The sequence below is a fragment of the Hyperolius riggenbachi genome, chromosome 1 (genome assembly GCF_040937935.1).
Source record: "Hyperolius riggenbachi isolate aHypRig1 chromosome 1, aHypRig1.pri, whole genome shotgun sequence".
Taxonomy (NCBI): domain Eukaryota; kingdom Metazoa; phylum Chordata; class Amphibia; order Anura; family Hyperoliidae; genus Hyperolius; species Hyperolius riggenbachi.
In genome coordinates, this window is record NC_090646.1 from 362,003,680 (window position 1) to 362,026,118 (window position 22,439).

The 22,439-nt window shown below is 37.3% G+C and overlaps 1 protein-coding gene across 2 annotated transcripts in view; it reads left to right on the top strand.

Moving 5' to 3' along the window:
* The window catches only part of PAX5 (paired box 5), a 274,887-nt gene extending 253,272 nt beyond the window's left edge, over positions 1-21,615 (top strand). For both annotated transcript variants that reach the window (XM_068271308.1, XM_068271309.1), the window contains 2 exons: positions 5,923-6,009; positions 21,517-21,615. In XM_068271308.1, coding sequence (XP_068127409.1) covers positions 5,923-6,009; positions 21,517-21,590 — 161 coding nt within the window. In that variant the 3' untranslated portion in view covers positions 21,591-21,615. The remainder of the gene's footprint in view (positions 1-5,922; positions 6,010-21,516) is intronic.
* Positions 21,616-22,439: the final 824 nt, after the last annotated feature.

The window sequence follows — 22,439 nt, forward strand, 5'->3', positions numbered from 1 at the left end:
ACTCTAATTCCCTACTGTCAACTTGTAGCAATACATTGGTTCCTATTCACATGGTCTATCTATAAAGAGCTGGGGAAGGACATAGTATGTAGGCAGAAGAATTACTAAGTTGATGGTGCTCAATGACTCCTCGAGCTTTGGCTAGTGTGTATGGCATAAGGCTGACAGTCTGACTACTCAGGCATAAAAACTAGAGAATTGGAATCCGCAGCTTGTCAGGCAATAGGATATCCCCAGAGAGCTAAAGAGATGTGTGTTTGCAGAAGCAGTCAGTAAGGGGAAATTTGGTAGTAAAGAAGTTAGACTTGATCAAAGAATGAAACGCAAGCTTGTCTTTTGAATCGTGTTTGTGAGGGAGTTTCTAAGATTTCAGGAGGATTATACTTTTTTAATTACAAATTAAGGGCTCATAAATGCAACTCCGCTTTCCAAATGAACTAACTAGTTCATGTAAATGCATATTTTATGAATAAAATATAAGCCTTTTGGTATATATATATATATATATATATATATATATATATATATATATATATATATATATATATATATATTTCAGATTGGAAACTGTCTAGTATAATAATGCTGAATAATTGTCAGATTGATTTTGGGTATTTCTGTGTTCTCAAGTGTATTATGCATATATTGTATTGAAAATGGTTAAGTTGTGCTCTCATGCTTTTACAAGGGTATGCGCACGCAAGGAGTGATTTACTACAGGAGAAATACAGAGACGTGTACTGGATATTCATTGCTCTTGATGCTATAAAGAGAAAATGTACTTTTTTAGCGTATACCCAATCATGTTCAAGAGAGTTTAACGCCATAATGGTCACAGGATGTATGTCCAGATTGGCGGTATAGAGAGATCATATATAGATCTATTGTATTTGTTTTGTAAAGTTACTTTAGCCTGACTCTTGACAAGCATTTTGATATTAACCATGTGAGCAGAAGTGCTAATATATATATATATATATATATATATATATACACAGTACAGACCAAAAGTTTGGACACACTCTCATTCAAAGAGTTTTCTTTATTTTCATGACTATGAATATTGTAGATTCACACTGAAGGCGTCCAAACTATGAATTAACACTTGTGGAAGTATAGTACATAGAGGTGGCTACTTTGAAGAACCTGGAATATGACATATTTTCAGTTGTTTCACACTTTTCAGTTATGTACTATACTTCCACATGTATTCATTCATAGTTTGGATGTCTTCAGTGTGAATCTACAATGTTCATAGTCATGAAAATAAAGAAAACTCTTTGAATAAGAAGGTGTGTCTAAACAATTGGTCTGTACTGTGTATATATATATATATATATATATATATATATATATATATATATATATATATATATATGTATATATATATATATATATATATATATAAATATATATATATATATATATATATATATATATATATACATACAGTGGGTTGCAAAAGTATGCGGCCCCCCTGAAGTTTTCCACATTTTGTCATATTACTGCCACAAACATGTATCAATTTTATTGAAATTCAACGTGAAAGACCAATACAAAGTGGTGTACATGTGAGAAGTGGAATGAAATTCATACATGATTCCAAACATTTTTTACAAATAAATAACTGGAAAGTGGGGTGTGCGTAATTATTCGGCCCCCTTTGATCTGAGTGCAGACTTTTGCAGTCTTTTGCAGTCTCCAAGAGGTTTTCTTCCAAGTTTGCCCTGTATTTGGCTCCATCCATCTTCCCATCAACTCTGACCAACTTCCCTGTCCCTGCTGAAGAGATGCACCCCCGAACATGATGCTTCCATCACCATATTTGACAGTGGGGATGGTGTGTTCAGAGTGATGTGCAGTGTTAGTTTTCCACCACACATAGCGTTTTGCATTTTGGCCAAAAAGTTCCATTTTAGTCTCATCCGACTAGAGCACCTTCTTCCACATGGTTGCTGTGCCCCCCACATGGCTTGTGGCAAACTGCAAACGGGACTTCTTATGCTTTCTGTTAACAATGCCTTTCTTCTTGCCACTATTCTATAAAGGCCAACTTTGTAAAGTGCATGACTAATAGTTGTCCTATGGACAGAGTCTCCCACCTGAGCTGTAGATCTCTGCAGCTTGTCTAGAGTCACCATGGGCCTCTTGACTGCATTTATGATCAGCGCTCTCCTTGTTCGGCCTGTGAGTTTAGGTGGATGACCTTGTCTTGGTAGGTTTACAGTTGTTCCATACGCCTTCCATTTCTGAATGATCGCTTGAACAGTGCTCCGTGGGATGTTCAAGGCTTTGGAAATCTTTTTGTAGCCTAAGCCTGCTTTAAATTTCTCAATAACTTGATCCCTGACCTGTCTTGTGTGTTCTTTGGACTTCATGGTGTTGTTGCTCCCAATATTCTTTTAGACAACCTCTGAGGCCGTCACAGAGCAGCTGTATTTGTACTGACATTAGATTACACACAGGTGCACTCTATTTAGTCATTAACACTCATCAGGCAATGTCTATAGGCAACTGACTGCACTCAGATCAAAGGGGGCTGAATAATTATGCACACACCACTTTGCAGTTATTTATTTGTAAAAAATGTTTGGAATCATGTATGATTTTCGTTCCACTTCTCATGTGTACACCACTTTGTATTGGTCTTTCATGTGGAATTCCAATAAAATTGATTCATGTTTGGGGCAGTAATATGACAAAATGTGGAAAACTTCAAGGGGGCCGAATACTTTTGCAACCCACTGTATATATACAGAAGTCCAAAGAACACACAAGACAGGTCAGGGATCAAGTTATTGAGAAATTTAAAGCAGGCTTAGGCTACAAAAAGATTTCCAAAGCCTTGAACATCCCACGGAGGACTGTTCAAGCGATCATTCAGAAATGGAAGGAGTGTGGCACAACTGTAAACCTACCAAGACAAGGCCATCCACCTAAACTCACAGGCCGAACAAGGAGAGCGCTGATCAGAAATGCAGTCAAGAGGCCCATGGTGACTCTGGACAAGCTGCAGAGATCTACAGCTCAGGTGGGAGACTCTGTCCATTGCAGTTTGCCACAAGCCATGTGGGGGACACAGCAACCATGTGGAAGAAGGTGCTCTGGTCAGATGAGACCAAAATGGAACTTTTTGGCCAAAATGCAAAACGCTATGTGTGGCGGAAAACTAGCACTGCACATCACTCTGAACACACCATCCCCACTGTCAAATATGGTGGTGGCAGCATCATGCTCGGGGGTTGCATCTCTTCAGCAGGGACAGGGAAGCTGGTCAGAGTTGATGGAAAGGTGGATGGAGCCAAATACAGGGCAAACTTGGAAGAAAACCTCTTGGAGACTGCAAAAGACTTGAGACTGGTGCGGAGGTTCACCTTCCAGCAGGACAGTGACCCTAAACATAAAGCCAGGGCAACAATGGAATGGTTTAAAACAAAACATGTCTATGTGTTAGAATGGCCCAGTCAAAGTCCACATCTAAATCCAATCAAGAATCTGTGACAAGATCTGAAAACTGCTGTTCACAAACGCTGTCCATCTAATCTGACTGAGCTGGAGCTGTTTTTCAAAGGAGAATGGGCAAGGATTTCAGGCTCTAGATGTGCAAAGCTGGTAGAGACATACCCTAAAAGGCTGGCAGCTGTAATTGCAGCAAAAGGTGGTTCTACAAAGTATTGACTCAGGGGGCCAAATAATTACGCACACCCCACTTTGCAGTTATTTATTTGTAAAAAATGTTTGGAATAGTGTATGATTTTCGATCCGCTTCTCACATGTACACCACTTTGTATTGGTCTTTCACGTGGAATTCCAATAAAATTGATGCATGTTTGTGGCAGTAATGTGACAAAATGTGGAAAACTTCAAGGGGGGCCGAATACTTTTGCAACCCACTGTATATATATACATGGATGCAGTGCTGCATGCACATATTACGACTGCCGCCTACTGCACTTGCATTGGGATAGGGGAGGGGGCGCAAAGCGGGGACTCTGCAGTGGGAACGTGTGTGGTGGGGGAGGGCTCATGGTAGATACTTTAATGTTTAACCACTTATGGTTCCTGGACATGAGTCTCATGTCCAAACTAGCAACTCTACATGTTTCTGGACATAAGACTCACATCCAGCACTAAAAACTGCTGCCGCGATTGTGTGGGTTTACCAATCCAATCCAAATTCTTATAAATTGTCACTACCAATGCTTGGTTTGGCTGACCTTGGGCAGCTGTGGCTATGTAACGATAATAAATACTATATTTTACAGTGAACATTCAGTTCCTCAAATTGATGCTTCAAGTTGAAATAAACAGTGAGAACCTTTCAAACAGTTAAGGCTAGTGTGCATGAACATTTTCTGATTATTTAAACAGGAACTCCGGTGAAAATAATGTAATAAAAAAGTGCTTTATTTTTACAATAATTACTTAGAAATGATTTAGTCAGTGTTTGCCCATTGTGAAATCTTTCCTCTCATTGATTTACATTCTGACATTTATCACATGGCAACATTTGTCTTGCTGGCAGGTGATGTCAGTGGAAGTAGCTGCTGCTTGCATTTTTGGCAGTTGGGAATGGCTGTTATGGGGACAAGCTGAGGCGCTACACCTGCTATTGCTGAAATTCTGTCTTGTCCCCATGTTTATTGCCTGATGAAGCGGGCTGGGCCTGCGAAACGCGTTGTACTGTTTTGGGGTACTAGTTAATAAATGTGATTGCTACTATTCAGACAGTCTTTCGTGTCTGCTTTATGGAGGTAAGTCCACCGCTTCCTCCCAGCAAATTTTAAAGTTTTTATCCGCTTTTATCCTGCTGGCGCCTCTGTTCTCCTACTGCTATACTGTGTCCACCCCTGGTGGAGGGGTGATCTACCCCCTTTCGCATCTACAGAGAGCGACTTCTTATCCCTGAGTGAGGACAGGTCTAATCTCCTCACCTGCCTATACAGTGGTTGCCTATGTGGTAACCCACGTTTGTGAGTATAATTTTCTCACGATAACCTTTACTTCATTTATGCTTAACATACTACACTATATTGGGCTCTCGGTTTCTCTACACTTAATGCATTTTTAAAGTGTTTCTGTGTGGCACATTAAGAATCATACATTTCAGTTACTGTAATCAGTCATTTTGGGAGGGAGTGGGAACTCTTTGTATATTATGCATGTTGTATCAGCCAACAGAAAAATATAATCAAAATAGCAAGAGTATATATTGGAGTGTTTCCTGTTTATTAGGTGGTATCTGAACTTAAGAATTATACTATAAAATCTAAGATTATTATTATTAATTTATAAAGCACCGACAAATTATGTGGTGCTGTACAGAATGAGAAATAAATATGGGGTACATAAGAATACAGACAATGGCATACACAAAATATAAACACTGGTACATAATACAGAATTGGTAGACTTAGTATTTACAGTGACAAATGCAACATGATGATTAAAATGTACAGCAACTTCCAAGACACCAAAGGTGAGAGAGTCCTGCACTTGTGAGATTACAATCTAAAGTTCATGTACTATAGCCCTAATAATGGTATTTACATTCCTTGGGGGTTTTCTGCATACCTCATTCCATAATAGTCACATAGCACATCTCGAAAAGCGAAATCACCCCAACAGTGACAAAGATTGCAACAAAAATAGCAGTGCAGAAATATGTTCTGTGAATTCTGTGAATTGTATTGTATGAACATTTCACTGTTTTCCAATGTTTTCCAATGCGAGTGACAGGGTACCTAAGAACTGAGAAGTCAAAGAAGGCAAATTGCCCCAACAAAAACACAGCAATAAAAACTTCTTGCAGTTTCCTGGTCGGTTGAAAACAAAAATAAAATAGTTTTGTCTGATGTTATGTGTATTGGCTTTATAAGGGTTTTTAAAACATACTTTAATGTCTTTTTGTTTACATTTTAGGAAGTGATTTCTCTGGGAGCCCCTACAGCCATCCTCAGTACTCATCTTATAATGATTCATGGAGATTTCCAAATGCCGGCTTACTAGGTGTGTATAGTCTTTGCATCATTCTCTCAATGGTGGTGAGCCATATCAGAAATGGGCGCTGATTGCTTTTATTTGTCTAACTAAGGAATTCCTCAGATCTCTGCAATAAACAGGTCCTTAAATCCATTTTTAGGCCTTACTAACCTTAATTTGTAGGTTTCTCATTTAGAGCATATATGGCCATTGACTGAACTAAGTAACTGGGTTTCCCTCTGTCCTTGTATGGAGATCCACAGTCAATCATGTAGTGTACTATTGTGACATCCGCGAACAGGCTTGAAGCAAGCCTGAACTGAATATTACTGATGAGATAAACAATGGTATTTACTATCCATTGACTGGAAGTAAATTGAGACATTAGCATTAGCCACCAAGCTTAAATAATGCAAAGCAAAAAGGTAGACCGCTACACTTACGTGTGTACACAGATGGGAGCAGGGAGCTTTTTACTTGTACACTGGTAATGGATTAAGATGGATTTACAATAAAGTATTTTTTCTACTTCACCCTGCCTCCTGGTGTAGCGGGACTTCCTTGGATATTTATAAGCTTAAATAATGTTTACTGTCATTTTTTGCAGTAAGTAGAACCAATTGGTATTGGCTGCATTTTTACAAACCTCTGTTCTACAACAATGCTTCAGGAAAAAAAAAGCAAGTAAAAGACTAAATACACAGATGTCCAGACTAAAATTGGTTAAGGTCCTATAGATAGCTAATCAGGATTTAGGGTCAATTCTTGCTTACAGTAAATCAGTCGAGGGTGAGTCAATGTCCCCCTCCTCCAAGTACAAACAGTCACTGCATTAATTTTAAATGTTTTGGTTTTAATTGATTCAGTAAAACTATTGATGACTAACTGTACATGGTTTATTGCAAGCTTTTGAAACAATTTTTTTCTTCAGGCATGATACAGAGCTGGATCAGAACTGAACAAAAGTAAAGTAGCAAACAGAGACTTATATCCAGTACTGTATCATGTCTGATGAAGAAATATAACGTTTTGAAAAGGTTGCAATAAACCACTTACAGTTAGTCATTAACAGTATTACCTGAATCAATGTTTGTTGTTGTCTGCATGTCTGCTTCATGACTAACAGTGGAACACACTTCAATGTTTTGGATAATGGTTTGAAATAAATGGTAAACAATGCATCAATTCTTTCTGTTATGTAGATAGTGCTCATGTCTCCCATGCATGAAAAAAAGGTATAAATCAGCTATGGGAAAGAAAGTGGGCACCTAAATAGTTCATTAACCCCAGGTGCCCAAATTACCTGATTCTGCTCTCTGATACTTCAGTATACTAAACAGATAAATCAATTTTATTTGAAATTTACCTTGAGAAAATGTTTTCTTTAAGTTGTGGTGGAAGCAATACTAACCTTCTGAAAAAATATTAGTTTTTTTTTTTAGTTTTAATCCTGTTCATCTAGCAAGATAATGTTTTCTAAATCCTCCAGTGGACTGAAAATGCCAAATGAACTCTCAGTGACAGTGATACTTTAAAAATTAGTTTAGTAAATTGTGACTAATCAAATAATAAGTTAATTAAATTTCAAGGTAGTGTAGCAATTGTAGAAGGGTAGCAGCAATTTTTGGCTAATAAGTGTTCTACAAATGTTTTCCTATTTTCATTACTACAGCCCTAATATTTTTCATACTTTTCTACCTATTCTCTCAGTTTGATGATTTTTTTAATAAGCTGTTGTGACCATAATGGATTCCATTTAATTTTTGTAACTAGAGAGACTTTAAAGAGACTCCGTAACAAAAATTGCATCCTGTTTTTTATCATCCTACAAGTTCCAAAAGCTATTCTAATGTGTTCTGGCTAACTGCAGCACTTTGTACTATCACAGTCTCTGTAATAAATCAATGTATCTTTCCCTTGTCAGACTTGTCAGCCTGTGTCTGGAAGGCTGCCAAGTTCTTCAGTGTTGTGGTTCTGCTTTGCACTCCCCCCTCAGGGGGGAAAGAAACACACAAATGATCTCTTGAGATTCAAAAGGAAGGCTGTATACAGCCTGCTTGTGTATGGATGTATTTTCTATGTGTGGACATACTGTACATCAACCTACTTCCTGTTTTGGTGGCCATTTTGTTTGTTTATAAACAAACTTTTTAAAACTGTTTTTAACCACTTTTAATGCGGCGGGGAGCGGCGAAATTGTGACAGATGGTAATAGGAGATGTCCCCTAACGCACTGGTATGTTTACTTTTGTGCGATTTTAACAATACAGATTCTCTTTAATGCATCCTAGTTCCTGTTTAAAAGTTTTCAGATATTTTTTTAAGAAGTGTAGTTTTAGATTCATGCATTTAAAGTGTGTATTGCCTATTATCTTTTTTTATGTCTTCTTACTTTTTTTAATTCAATGGCCCAATCCAATTCAGTTTTCTCCTTAGAGAAAATACTCATCTTTTGTTTTAAATAACTTTTCATCACTCTGCAATTAAACATGTATCAAAACGGAGGTGAGAAAGTGCTGTCCGCATTATTTCTTGCTGGTAAAGATGAAGATATGAAATATCAACTAAGTTAAAACTTAGAAGAAACAGTGAATTGGATTGTGTCCTATATGAGTAAAAATAACCCTTCCACCTTTTAAATGCACTGCCCTCTTGACATAGCTATTAAAACTGAGCACACATGAATGACTTATGGTACCCATACACGTACAATAAAAAAATTTGTTTTTCCCGTTTATTCCACCAAAATGATCGAATCAAATGAAAGTAGAATAGAGTAATTTTTTTAGATCAAGAAAAAGAACGATTATCCTGTTTTTCAATAAAAATCCGATCGAACATGTTGGAAAAATCTTTATATTTGATCTAACGGAATATTCAAACTAAATTATCTAATCAAAAAAATGAAAAAAATTGTATCATGTATTGGGCACCCTTAGGTTCTCAAACATGTTGTATAGGAGTAACATTTGATTTTGGCACTTTCGTTCAAACCTGAAATTTTATAAGTTGGGCTCTTCATGTCATCTCCATCTAATGACATTCAAGTAGTTGCTCTGCAGGGCACAAAACCCTGACCCAGAATCAGGTTGTTTACGAATGATTTAGCACCGGGTTCTCCAGCTTCCATTTCTTTTCTAATGCAAGCTGATCATTTTTTATATTCAGATTACCAGCGCCTATTATCTCTTGCATCCAACTTAAAGGGCATACACACCGACACTGGTTGTCATCCAAAAAGGATCAGAACTCGATCTCTTGGGCAACGATGCAGGGCAGAGTGCTGTACAGATGCCTTACTCTGCTATAGCACATAGTGACACTTTTGGTTCTTTGGGGAAGGATGGAGGGATTACAGTACAGCACATGACAGATGGAATGGGAGGAGTGAGGAGGGAAACAGTGTTCTGGGGGTCACTGTCATTTAAAGATCCGGAGTCCCACATCTTTAAATGAGCTCAGGGCACATCTATAAACAGCAAGAGGTCAACTTGGCTGAGTTCCTTGTATTGGGTGAATGCAGTGAGACTCAAATTTCCAGGACCTTCTCGGCTATTGTTTCTTGCTGTTGCCATATTACTCACATTTGTGTATTATATTAATATAGGAAGTACTTTACACCTGAAAATGTTCTGCATTGCGGTCATTTATCAACTCTATTTGTCTGTTAAATATTTATTGCACTGCTCCATGCTTGATGTTGGAACGTCATATATTAATAATAATTTGCTATTCAAAACCTAATAACCTGACCAAATATTTTATAGGGTTTAGGCTTTTATATTGAAGCAAAAGAGGTCCAGGGAGGCCCAAATAACAGAATTGGAAAAAAAATCTCCTGAATGTAGACACAGACAGTAGTATGAACCCAAGCCAGCATATCATTTCTTCCTATACTTCCCTCAAAGTATTTTTTTCCCTGGGCTTTAAGAAATGATCAAGGGAATGTTAAACTGTTGGTAGCTATACAGTTTTGGGTATCTCACATGATGTTGCTGCTTATTTACGTTCCTTTTAACATTTCTTTAAAAATGCTGATTTTTTTTTTCAATAAGGCTGACAAATTTGGAGATCAAAATTTAGTAACGCTTAACGCCAACTACCTTGCATTTTACTGCAGAAAGCTGGGTGAAAGATGAACGTTGATTCGTTGCCATACATCTATGAGCTTCACACTTTAAATGTACCATACTGAATAAGTCTCACTGGTGTTTCAGGTTAAATTAACATATTCAGTTTACATTTGTTGTGTACATTTTTTTTTATTTTTCCAAATGGTGATATGATTCATGGCCATTCCCCATGAATGTTTGCAGAATTGCAGTTAAACCATAATTTTTGCTATATAAATTGATAATATTTAATTATGCCATGTCTCAAGAGCTGTATTATATGGAATTTGTCCAATAAGATTATAGTTAGATCTTATGTACAGCACAAAATTTCCCATATCCTATAAAGAACAGATGGCAAATGCAGAGACTTAAATACCACCTGGAAATTCATATGATTAATAAATACCCCCTGAGTCTAATTTCCTCATTAAATGAATATTTGAATATATCTTGGTGTATTTAAATAGCATTTTGTCTGGCAGATCCATGAGAAACTGCACAGTAGATATTTTTGAATTTTTATTAGATATTGTTAATTGGACATTCCTTAATTAATTATATGAATTCTATAATAGATGGCTGCGTTTTCTGTAATAACCGATGTTTATTGTACTGTGTAATTGCAGTATTGTACTAATATTAATGAATATATTAAATAATACAGGAAACCAGTTGAACAAAAGTGTAACATAGGCAATCTTATGTTAAAGCAAAGTTAAACTGATGTTTAGATTGTTATTTAATACAGTTTTTAATCTCCTTTTCATTGAAGTTACTTTTATGGTTTTATAAACAATTTAAGAATACCTTTGCCATTTATTTGTTCAGAAATCTCTATTCAAAAATGAAAATTACACTATGGGAAAAAAAGGATAAGTCATTGCACTTTGACCTTTTCTCTTACTTATTGCTTTGTGGGCTTTTATTGTCAAGACAACTTCAATGCTTATCAAATGAAAATACATTCAACACCTTTAACATTGCTGTCAAAAATAGTCCATTTTGACTTTGCATAAAATAATTAGGATTTTTTTATGCATAATTTGCACAAATGAGATAAGTAAAAATTATAATTAATTGTCATCACTCAGCTAGATTATTATTGCCTAAGAGGCTCAAAGATTTACTGAAGACAAAAAAAAATGTGTGACCTAATTTAGATAAATCAGTTTTGTTTCACAAAATGGTGTATGACATTTTAATATTTATAGTTTTATAATTTAAACATGCATACTTAGAAAAAAAATATAAATAATAACATTGTGTGTATGCATTGTTTGGGGTCACCATTTTTGCTGTTATTACTCATATTTACATATCTTTAGAGCAAAAATGTTATTACTAAATATATTAACAGTGAAAATGCCATGTACAATGATGGATCTAGCAAAAAGGAATTCTGAGAAATACACACTGAAAATCTTAATTTTCATCTTTCATGAGACCATATTGGTGCCATTGGAAATGTTTCAGTCAGCCAGCTAACTGCAAAAAATGTACTCTCCACTGACAGCAATTCTAAAAGAGGTGTTTTAGGCACTTAGTTAATGTTGTGCTTTTTTATTTAAGAGTCCATGGTGCTTTGCAAACTTAGTAGCATGGCTGCTCCTTTTGTTTAAACTTTATTTATAACATAATATTTTTTTGTCACAATTAACTTTTATTGTGAAATAAAATTGCTAATGTACAGATAAAATTTCATTGCAACGATAAATGCAGTTTGTCAGACAGGTACCAAATATAATCATACTGAAATAGTTAAAAAAAACACAATAAAACAATGAAGCTAGCATCAAACTATCAAGCGACATCAAGCAACCTTATCGCCATAGTGAGTAGGCTATAATAACGTGTCTGTCATCTAAGGTTTCTAGACCATAGTAGGATAATATTTAGGCCTGTCCTCCCTCCGTACTAGTAAAGGAAGACCAAATTAAAGACAAAGGAAAACACCAGAAGAAAAGAAGTAAAGATGAAGGGGCATCTGTAAGTGAGGCTTATATCAGTCCAACTTAAGGGTGCAGTTGTGTAGCCATCAAGGATTTATACCCATTCGCGTAAACAAATTCCACCCATACCACCCATGTCATGATATACTATTCAGTCCTATCCTAGGACATTAAAACCAATTCTTCCACATCTGCTACTATCTCCACTTTTCTAGGCCAAGCTTTGATGGACGGGGACTCAAGCATCTTCTAATGTGAGGGGATCAACACCCTTGACAATCGATTTTTTTTTGTATGATTTCACTGACTCAGGCATGTTGTGAAGTAGCAGGATATGGAGGGGGGGGGGGGGTACTTCACCTTCACAGACAAAATGTGCTCTGTGTACCTGTGACAAATAAGTTTGAATTGCAGGGCATGTCCCAAAAATGTGAAAAATGGATCCATCAGTCAATCCACATCTCCAGCATGTTTCAGGCACTGATGGAAACATTTTGTGTAAAACCTGGGGAGTTTTAAACCCTAGTTCTTGGGTCTTAACACTCAGGGACCCCTTATGGTTCAAGGAGAATATCTTCTGCCACTGCTCAGCATCCATCAAACTAGATAGGTCTCTCTCCCAGTCCTCCTGAAACTCATTATTTCTGGACCAAGATACCATAAGCAGGATCTGGTAGATACTAGAGACCAGGTGTCTGTGTCTTCCTTCAGTCAAAACAAGGTTTTCAAATTCTGGTATAGGTTTGGACCAAATAAATTTACCTTTCAGAGAATGTAAGTTATAGGTTCAAGTAATAGGTCAAATAATGTTATAAGCTCAGACCAATTACATTTATCCTTCAGAGAATGCCGTATATGGAAATACTGCCAGTTAGTAAGTTGCACATCTTTTCTAAGTAGATTCATTTCTGTCATAGATTGAACCACTTTCGTGGTTTACTACAGTATATCTATGTGGGGCAGGACTTTATTTCCTGCCCAGCCACGTAGATAATCGCCAATGGCTGCAGGTGGCCGCTACTCACTCCCACACTCACTCCCGCTGCTTTACTCTCCACCGCCCATTAGAGGTCAGATGAATGGAAGTTCCCGTGTCAATGATTGCCAGCATCAATGGGATGCTGTGGTCATTTATAACTTCCGAAGTAACACGTCCAAGCATTTCTTCCTGTTAGCGTACTTACAGAACGCTAATAGGAAATAGTTTGCAAGGACATCTTTTGGCCAAATTGTAAAATTACACCTACATTCATTTATTTTAATAAAAAGACCCATTTAAAATTAAGCCCTTACCTCCCACGCTCCCTTATAGTTACCTAAATAAATTATATACATATAGAAAAAATGACAAAAAAAACAAATAGTTACCTTAGGGACTGAACTTTTTTAATATGTATGTTAAAAGGATATATTAATGTCATTTATGAAATTATGGGCTTGCAATTAGTGATGGACGCAAAATTGAAAAATGCATATTTATTTCCAAATAAAATATAAGCGCCATACATTGTACTAGGGAAATATTTTAAACGTTTTAATAACCTGGACAAATGGGCACATAAAATGTGTGGGTTTTAATTATGGTAGCATGTATTAATTTAAAAATAGAAGGCCGAAAACTGAGAAATAATGATTTTTTTTCCATTATTTTCTTATTTTTCCCATTACAATGCATTTAGAATAAATAATTCTTATCGAAATGTACCACCCAAAGAAAGCCTAACTGGTGGCAAAAATATAGATCGCTTCATTGTGATTAGTAATAAAATGATAGGCAAATGACAGGGAGGAGTGCCGAATGGTGAAAATTGCTCTAGTACAGAAGGGGAAAAACTTCTCAGTAGTGAAGTGGTTAATTGTATCTTGCGATATAAAGTCTTTCACTCTTGGGCACTCCCTGTCTGCCAATTGTGGAGCAAAGGGATATCAGAAGAGGGGGTATGCTAGGTTGTTGTGCAGAGAGGTGAGTTTACCTGGGCAGGATACCAGTTTATTTGAAGCAAGAAAATGGTGCATTGCACAGACACCACCATAATGGGGTTACCCCAGCTCCCCCCATTTCCTCTGTGCAATTAGACCAACCTATCACAGGAGCCATACATTCTGCAATTTCCTGCTCAACCAAAAACCACAGCTTAGTAGAAATAGTGCATGACCTCTCCACCACTCTGCTACTTGGGAGGCTATATGGTATTTGCACAGATATGGAAGCCCCGTGCCTCTTCAGGTAGCATTAGTATCTGATGTTTGAGCCTAGGGGGTTTGTTTCTCCAGATGAGCCTTTTAATTTGAGCCTGGAGCTCTATCAGGTAAGAAGAAGGAAGTCCAATTGGCAAGCATTGGCTAATGTAAAGAAATCGGGGTAGAAAATTCATCCTTACCAAAGCCATCCTACCAAACCAGGAAATACTTTTCTGATGTCCCCATCATCAAAGATCTGCTTTCAGTGTCACGTCTAATGGTTCAAGGTTGTCCAAAAATATATCTGCCAGTTTCTGCAGGATAATCACTCCTAGATACCCGAAAGAGTCTTTAGTCCACTTAAATGTGAAGGAAGACGTGCAGTATCTCAGGGTCACCGGATCTAAGGAAATGCCAAGGGCTTGTGACTTATTAAAGTTTATTTTTAAGTTGGAGATTTGGACAAACTCCTGATATCTATGCATTAAGTTGGGTAGTGACGTTTATGGGTCTTGTAAGTAAAAAAGAAGGTTGTCTGCAAAAGCTGTAGCAATATTTTAAGAGCTACCGTACCTATTTCCTAGCAAAGGCCATTATCTTACTAGCTCTCATAATATTATCTTTTGCTTCCCTACCAGGGATAAACATGGTATGGTCCAATGGCACATGATCTGGAATAAAGGGCAGCAACCTGCTAGCCAGCCTTTTAGCCAAGAGATGGGGCAATAGTTAGCACAACATTTGGGATCCATGCCGGGTTTCGGTATAAGTGAAATATGAGATTCAAGGAACTGTGAGGAGGGAACTCTGGTGGGAGTGACAGAGTTAGATGCTAAAACAAATGCAGGGGCAAAAAACAAGCTAAAACACTTGTAGTACACAAGTCCATCCAGGTAAGGGGCCTTGCCAGGCTTCAACAGTTTTATTGCCATCAAAATTTCTACCTCTCGACTATTTCCTCCTGGATGTCAGACAGGTTCCTGAAGCTTCACTTGGATAAAACCTGGCTCCTGGTTTTCCCACCCTATGCTGCACCATTCCTCCTGGATATTCACATCATGACCAACAGCAGAGCCATCCGTTCCACCTTCCAGGCGCGTTGCCTGGGCATCACCCTAGACTTTGCTCTTTCCTTCAGCTGCCCCCACATCTGGACTTAAAATGCTGTAAAATCGCATGATCATGTATCTTATACCCTGTTTGCCTCAATAACCGTGTGATATGTTGTATGTTAGATAACCTTGTGCTACTTTTCTAGCTGACACCCCTTGTAAACATTGTATGTATCCCTATTAATTGTCCAGGGCTGCGTAATATGTTAGCACACTTTGTAAAAACAATAAGCTCTCATATGAGTCTCCTGTAGAAATGAGAATTGCGCTTTCTCTCTACTTAAGAAATTATAAAACGCTTTTCTGGGGTATTCATTCCGATTTCCATGTCATCAGACCAGAAAAGGACCTGTTACCACCGGAGCCATCAGTTATCACTGGTAATGGATGTATTACACCTTAGTGTAGAGAGACGGGAATCAGATATTCTTCCTTAGAGAAATAAGAAGAGAAAGTAATAGAGAAAAGGAAAAGTAGAAATCGATAAACACCATCATGTGGGGAGGGAAGAAAGAGAGCTGAAAGCTCTCAAGCTAAAGCTACCCCTGTGAGTACAGCTTGGTGAGTCGAACTCACCTATCAAGTGGCATAAAGAATCAGTGCATTATATAAACACACTGTGTGGGGACCTTGAAAGTGCAATTAAGAAGTAAATAAGCCACTAACAGTAACCCGTTATGTCTGCCTTATGTCAGGCGTCGATACCACCAGACCATCACATATTAATGTGTGTGAATTGGGCATTCCCAGTAAAATACAAGAAGTGCTCATAGTTGAAGACCCCAGAACTCCATACATATCATCATCATAAAAAAAAGGCAGAGAACGAGCAGACTGTTCAGTTACTCAGTGGACATGGCTCGCATCCTCACCTAGCTCCAGTATTATAACTGTCAGAATGCGATTCGTCACTTATGTTCAGCATCAAGACAGATGCACGCATGTGATGGGGCCTGGCCCTGGTCACATAAGTGTATTCCTCACCCCCCGCATGAACACCAAAGCCAAACCTGTCGCATCATGGCAATGGTTTAAATCTCTTAGTCGTGGATGAGGTTGGGGTGTGCCAGGCAGGGACCCCCCAGCGCATGCTGAATCAACTATCATAGGAATGTGTAAGGATAGGGGAAGCTTAATTTGCAATTCCTGTGATGACATATATCTTAATTTCACCGCGTGAGTACATTTGGTTTTAAATGGTTTTAACACCCTATCTGCATTGCTTGTTGATTTATTTGAATAATTATTGCGATACAACCTTTCAACAACAGGTGGTGCTGTTGCCCATTTCTTTTTTTTTTTTGTGGCTCAAATTGTGATTCTAATTGGTCTAGCGCATGTTGTGTAAACTAATTGGTGCAGTACATTTCTTGGCTACATACTAAAAAAAGGTAATATATTCGCTCTCAAAAATAATTTGACAGTATGAGAAATTGAGTGTAGGTATACAAATATCCATAGCAAGAGAAGTGCACATGTTTTAACCTCTTATCATGCAAACATCAGCAACAATGTCCTTTGGCGTGAGTTAGGTGCTTGAAGACAGGCACACATTAACAGCAGAACTATGTTGGAAGGCACCATATTCTTTTGTTTCATCATTGTCCCAAATAAGCGGTTTCATATATAGCTTACCACTCCCAGTCTCTTACTACTGCCATAGTGAACTAGTCCAAAAGACCCTTCCACTCAATCTGCAGATAGAGGAGCAACTAGCTTACCTCTTAGTCTGGAGTAACGAAAACCTGAAGGTCCTGCAACAATCAGAGTACCCATTTGTCAGTGGTCTTAATTCTTAAAGCCCACTCACAATACTAAAAAGCATATGAGTTGACATAGTAGGGAGCCTGCTGGTGTTTGCAGTTATTTTCTTAATAGGTTAGCAGACCTCATGACTTGCGAACTGCTGGCACTTTTTTTGTGGAGGGTATCATACTTTTAACTTTTAATTTTTAAGAACAAAAAACACCAAATTGGTTTACAAAATGAGAAAAAAAATTCTTTTTAGTTCTGTATCCAATGAGTGGGATCTAAATGTGTCTATGAAAACATATTTTATGAAATGTGGTTGACTATACATATCAATAAAAATTCCATTTATACAAGAGAAGAAAACCCCACTAAATCACGACTAACTAATGTAACCAGACCTTGAATTACTGTAGTGTGAAAGAAGGTAGAAAGTGGTATTATTGCAGGAAACATTCATGTAGAATGTTAGTGGACAGGATTGTAGCCTGACATGGACTGTATAACATTGTTAAGGCTGGTTAACACACACATGCTGAACCTAGATAATAGCAAGTGCTGGCTAATGAAGAAAAATGATTCAATTTCATGCTGGTTTGTTCTAAGAACTTCTTTACCATCTCGTTTATTTCTTCCTGTCTTGAAGCTCATTATAAAGGATTTTCTTTGATATTTATACGTTTTTGTGTTTTGCAGTGACTTGTATTTGGTGTGTAGTTTAAATGCCAATGACAGGAGTCGTGTGCTATTAAAATGAATGTTTGGATTTTACAGTATCAAATAGTTTAATACTATTGAATAATACATTGAAAACATGTTCAGGAGATGTACAGAATGCAGCTGTCTTTATCCCCACGAGGTCACAAATATCTTGCTAGTTACCAGATCCCAAGAAGTTCTGTTCATAACAAAACAGTACTTGTAGTTATTTCCCCACACACAACTAAGAGCCTGGTAAAATGGGCATGAGATGTTGATGATAGTAAAATATCAGTAATTTGACCATTATTCTGCTATCCCCAATTTCACCGATATTCCACTATCCCTCTCTATAATGCAAACCTCTAACACTCCCCTGCCAAAACATAACACTAACCTCCCCACTATATACATCTAACATTACCCTCCCCTCTACTTACATCTAACACTAATCTCCCCTCTACTTACACTTAACACTGATTACTAACACCCCCTTCCCCCCGGTGCTTGGCTATAGTATAGCTGAGCAGACACTAACATAATGTCTGGCACAAGATGTATGTAGAGCCCGGAGCCTTAAAGGATATAACTGGGGCAAAAAAGTTTCACTCACCTGGAGCTTCTTCCACCTCCTAGAAGTCTGTTAGGTCCCACGCCATAGTCCTGAGCCAGGCCTCCACTCTCCCCTCTGGAAGATCGCTACCCGTGGCCGGGTCAGGATCTTCTGTGCATGTGCAGGCACGCCTCTAGTGATCACACTCCCATCACTGGGAGCGCTTTGTGTTTGCTAAGTTCAAAGAGAATTGAAATGCACAAGTGTAGAGTGCTCCTGGTGACAGGGGAACAATCATGATAGGTGTGCAGCATGTCTGTGCATGCACAGAAGATCCTGACCCAGTGGCGGGTTATGATCTTCCAGGGGGAGAGCAGAGGCCTGGCTCAGCACGGGACTACAGCGTCGGACCTAAAAATGTTCTAGAAGTTGATAAGGAGGTCAGGTAAGTGAAACTTTTTTTCCCAGATGTATCTTTTAAGTACTCCCAACACTTGACTATGCTACAGCCAAGTGCCTATTAGCACTCTCCTGCTGCTCTGCCAATTCTGATAACTTCCCATTTAAAATACTCTGCCCTTGTGCTGATCTATACTATAGCCAAGCACCCAATACTCATATCACGATGCCTAAATTACCCCTGATGCTTCTTTATACTAAAACCGAGCTCCTATTACTGCTCCTCGCTCTGCTAATACTGTTTGTATCTTTCTTAGCTTTATTAAAAAGAAACACCAACATATTTCAATGAATTTGAAAGATAAACAATATTTTTATTTTGTAGTCCTAATTAGATTTTGCACTGACATTGTGACTTTCCAAAATAGGAGGAAAATAGCAGGAAAACAGTACCTGGCTCATGAAGGACTGTGGGCAGGGCTGATCATGTGTAATTATACTTTAGCACAAACAAAGCAAGAACTATATTTCACTTTATTTTAGCCAAATGATATCAGAACCACATTTTGCACTATTCAAACAACACTAGTGTTTCCTTACATATCGACATACATACAAGGTACAGTAAATAAGGGGAGCATTCTGTGACATGCAGACACTTCCCTCAGCATTCAGCAGTAGATGTTGTTTTTCAAATCATCTTTTAACATTCTTTATCAGTTTACTTCCGTTTACATTCTTTATCATTATATTTTTCTCTTTTGTTTCTTTATCATTTTTCTTGTCCATACTTGAAACAACCTGCAATTCAGTGTCTCTAAAACATTTTTTTTGTATTAAATACTCTAAGTTGCATTACCCAGTTTTGTGGCAATGTCTTGTGCTATGTAGATGATTTACAGAAGAAAAGCCTTTAAAGTTAATACCTGAATATTTAACCTTTTAGCTATTGGAATTTCTAATGGAATTTTGAAAAGGATTATGTCTTTGACCTAGCATGCATTTTAACCTTTGATACTTGTGTTTAAAATCATGAATGCTTAAGTGGTTTGTGATAGATACATTAATTAATTTCATATGCTGTAATTAAAAGTGTATTATAATAATAATAATGGTATGAAGTGTTCTAGCTAGCATTCTATTTTTGTTTTTATAACAAATAATTTCTGGGAATCACGTATATATTCTAAGGAACTGTAAGCTCTTGAGTCGAAACGGTATTTTAAATTGTCTTTGTTAGCCTGCAATTGGTGTGAAACAGTATAACACCCAAAACTAGCTTTCAGTTACAATTATAACGTAAGTTGATTATATTGTATAATCACTAAAATGACATGTCAGGAAATCTTTCAATCTTTGATTGAAGTTCCCCTTTTATGTCTTCAGGAAACGGGTGGGGAGGTGGGCCCCACAGTGTTTGTGGGTCATGTGTTTCTATTCCACTTTTACTTGCTATCAATGAGTGTGGAGGTGTCTTTGAAAGAATTACATTACAAGTTCACAGACCTGTGAGACAAAAAAAGGTGATAGGTAGCTTTATTGTTGATTACATTTGTTAAAACATGTTGGGCCTGGTGCAATTGTTAGACTCGCCAGTGAGTCTGAAAATACAAATACCGCTAGCACCAGGCAGGGTGTTAAAAAACTTGCTTGGGCAATCCAGTGTCCTACACTTCCTAAATTGCATAGACTTTATTTAAGCTAGTTTGTATGGATAGACTGGGCTACTGACACATAAATATAAACCCACATATTTACAGATACATTCATTTTATGTTAAAGCTGAACTAGAGGCAACATTCCAAAACATTACATTAGTTGATAAGAACTCTTATATCATCAATATTAGTATTACACTGAACAAATTTCCTTTAAAATAAATTTTAAATTGACAAGACAAGACAAATAACATTTACATTGCGCTTTTCTCCTGGCGGGCTCAAAGCACTTGAGATTGCAAGATGTTTGGCTGCTGAGTTCTGATAAAAAAAAACTGCAACACTGAGGAGGACATTGTTATAGATTTAGAATGTCTGAGACAAAGGTCCTTATTCAATTCACAATTCAGTTTTCTCCTAGGAGATAATGTTTAATCTTCTGTTTAAAATAACTATTCAGCATTCTGTACTTTGGAAAGTACCACAAGTAGGTCAAAAGGTACTGTTAAAATTGTTCGGAGTAGTTCCATTATAATGAAAACATTTCTATTGTTATCATTCCCTTTTCAACAAATGATCAACAAAAATTTTCAGGTAGACAAGTAATGATCCACAGGTAACGTTGACACCTCCATGAGAAGAAGCTCTTTTACATATAAAACATAACTCTTTAATTTCATCTTAATTAAAAAGTTCTATAAAAGGATGTGGGGCTGTCCAGCCTGAGGAAAGACCAGGAGGTCTGAAACAGCGGGATGTCGCTGGTAGCAGCCCTACATGTTTGACACCCTTTTTATGGAACTTTTTAATTAAGATGAAATAAAGAGCTATGTTTTATATGTAAGAGAGCTTCTTCTTGTGGAGGTGTCGACCTTACCTGTGGATCATTATACTACTGTCTCTGAGAGGTACTAAAGGACGACTGGTCTTGGGAACTCAACCTCCATACTTTGCATGGGTGCTGATCACACAAGAATTTCAAGTATACAAGTAACACATATTTTGTTTTTTTTGTTACTGTGCTTTAATACATTTTTCTGACATAATTTGTGTAGTGTCACATATATTTTATATTCTACCCTAAATTCACTATATGTTACTGTGTCCATCTTTTTTTAGGTTCACCATACTATTACAGTGCAGCAAGAGGAGCAGCACCTCCTGCTGCCGCCACTGCCTACGATCGCCACTGACAGATTGCATCGAGAACACAAGCACTTATGGGAATTGTACAATACAAATTAAATTACTGTGATATCTCAACATGAAAATATGGAGTGAAATAGAATCGTCATAATTGATGAAACAATTATTTCTTTACGTCTCCATCTTTTTTGGGCATAAAATGCCTTTAGCTTTTATTGTAGCTCAAGATTATTTGAATGATTCAATATTTTGGCTACAAAAAGAACAAAAGCCGCTAACCAATTTGCTTGCTTGTCTTGCTCTTCTTAACATGAGGCTATCCTCAGTCTAATGAAGCAAATCGTGTATATGGTTTCATTGTAAATAACATGCTCCTTTGTGAAATTTATGGAAGTGGCTTAGAACAAACTGCAACATGATACAAGTTTGTTATAAAAAGTGCTTACAGCATACTTTTATAAAATGCTGCACTGATTCACATAGTCCAGTAAGCTTTAATCCAACATTAAACCAGGTTACCACCCACTTTGGTTAACTTTGATGCTGATCTCACAATGTGCGTTTGAAAATCATCCAGTCATGTTGTATGTCTCCTAAACTTCAATACATATTATGTAGGGAGAAAAAAACAAAGTCTTGTAAAAGTAATACCTTTTAATAGTTAACTAATAAAGTTAAATTATGCAAGCTTTCTGGGTTCTAGTCCCCTTCTTCAGGCATATTTCCAGATGTTAGCTGAAGTAAAACACTGATGCAGGTAAATCAAACCTGCATCTGTCTTTTACTTCAGCTAACATCTGGAAATATGCCTGAAGAAGGGGACTAGAACCCAGAAAGCTTGCATAATTTAACTTTATCAGTTAGCCATTAAAACGTATTACTTTTACAAGACTTTT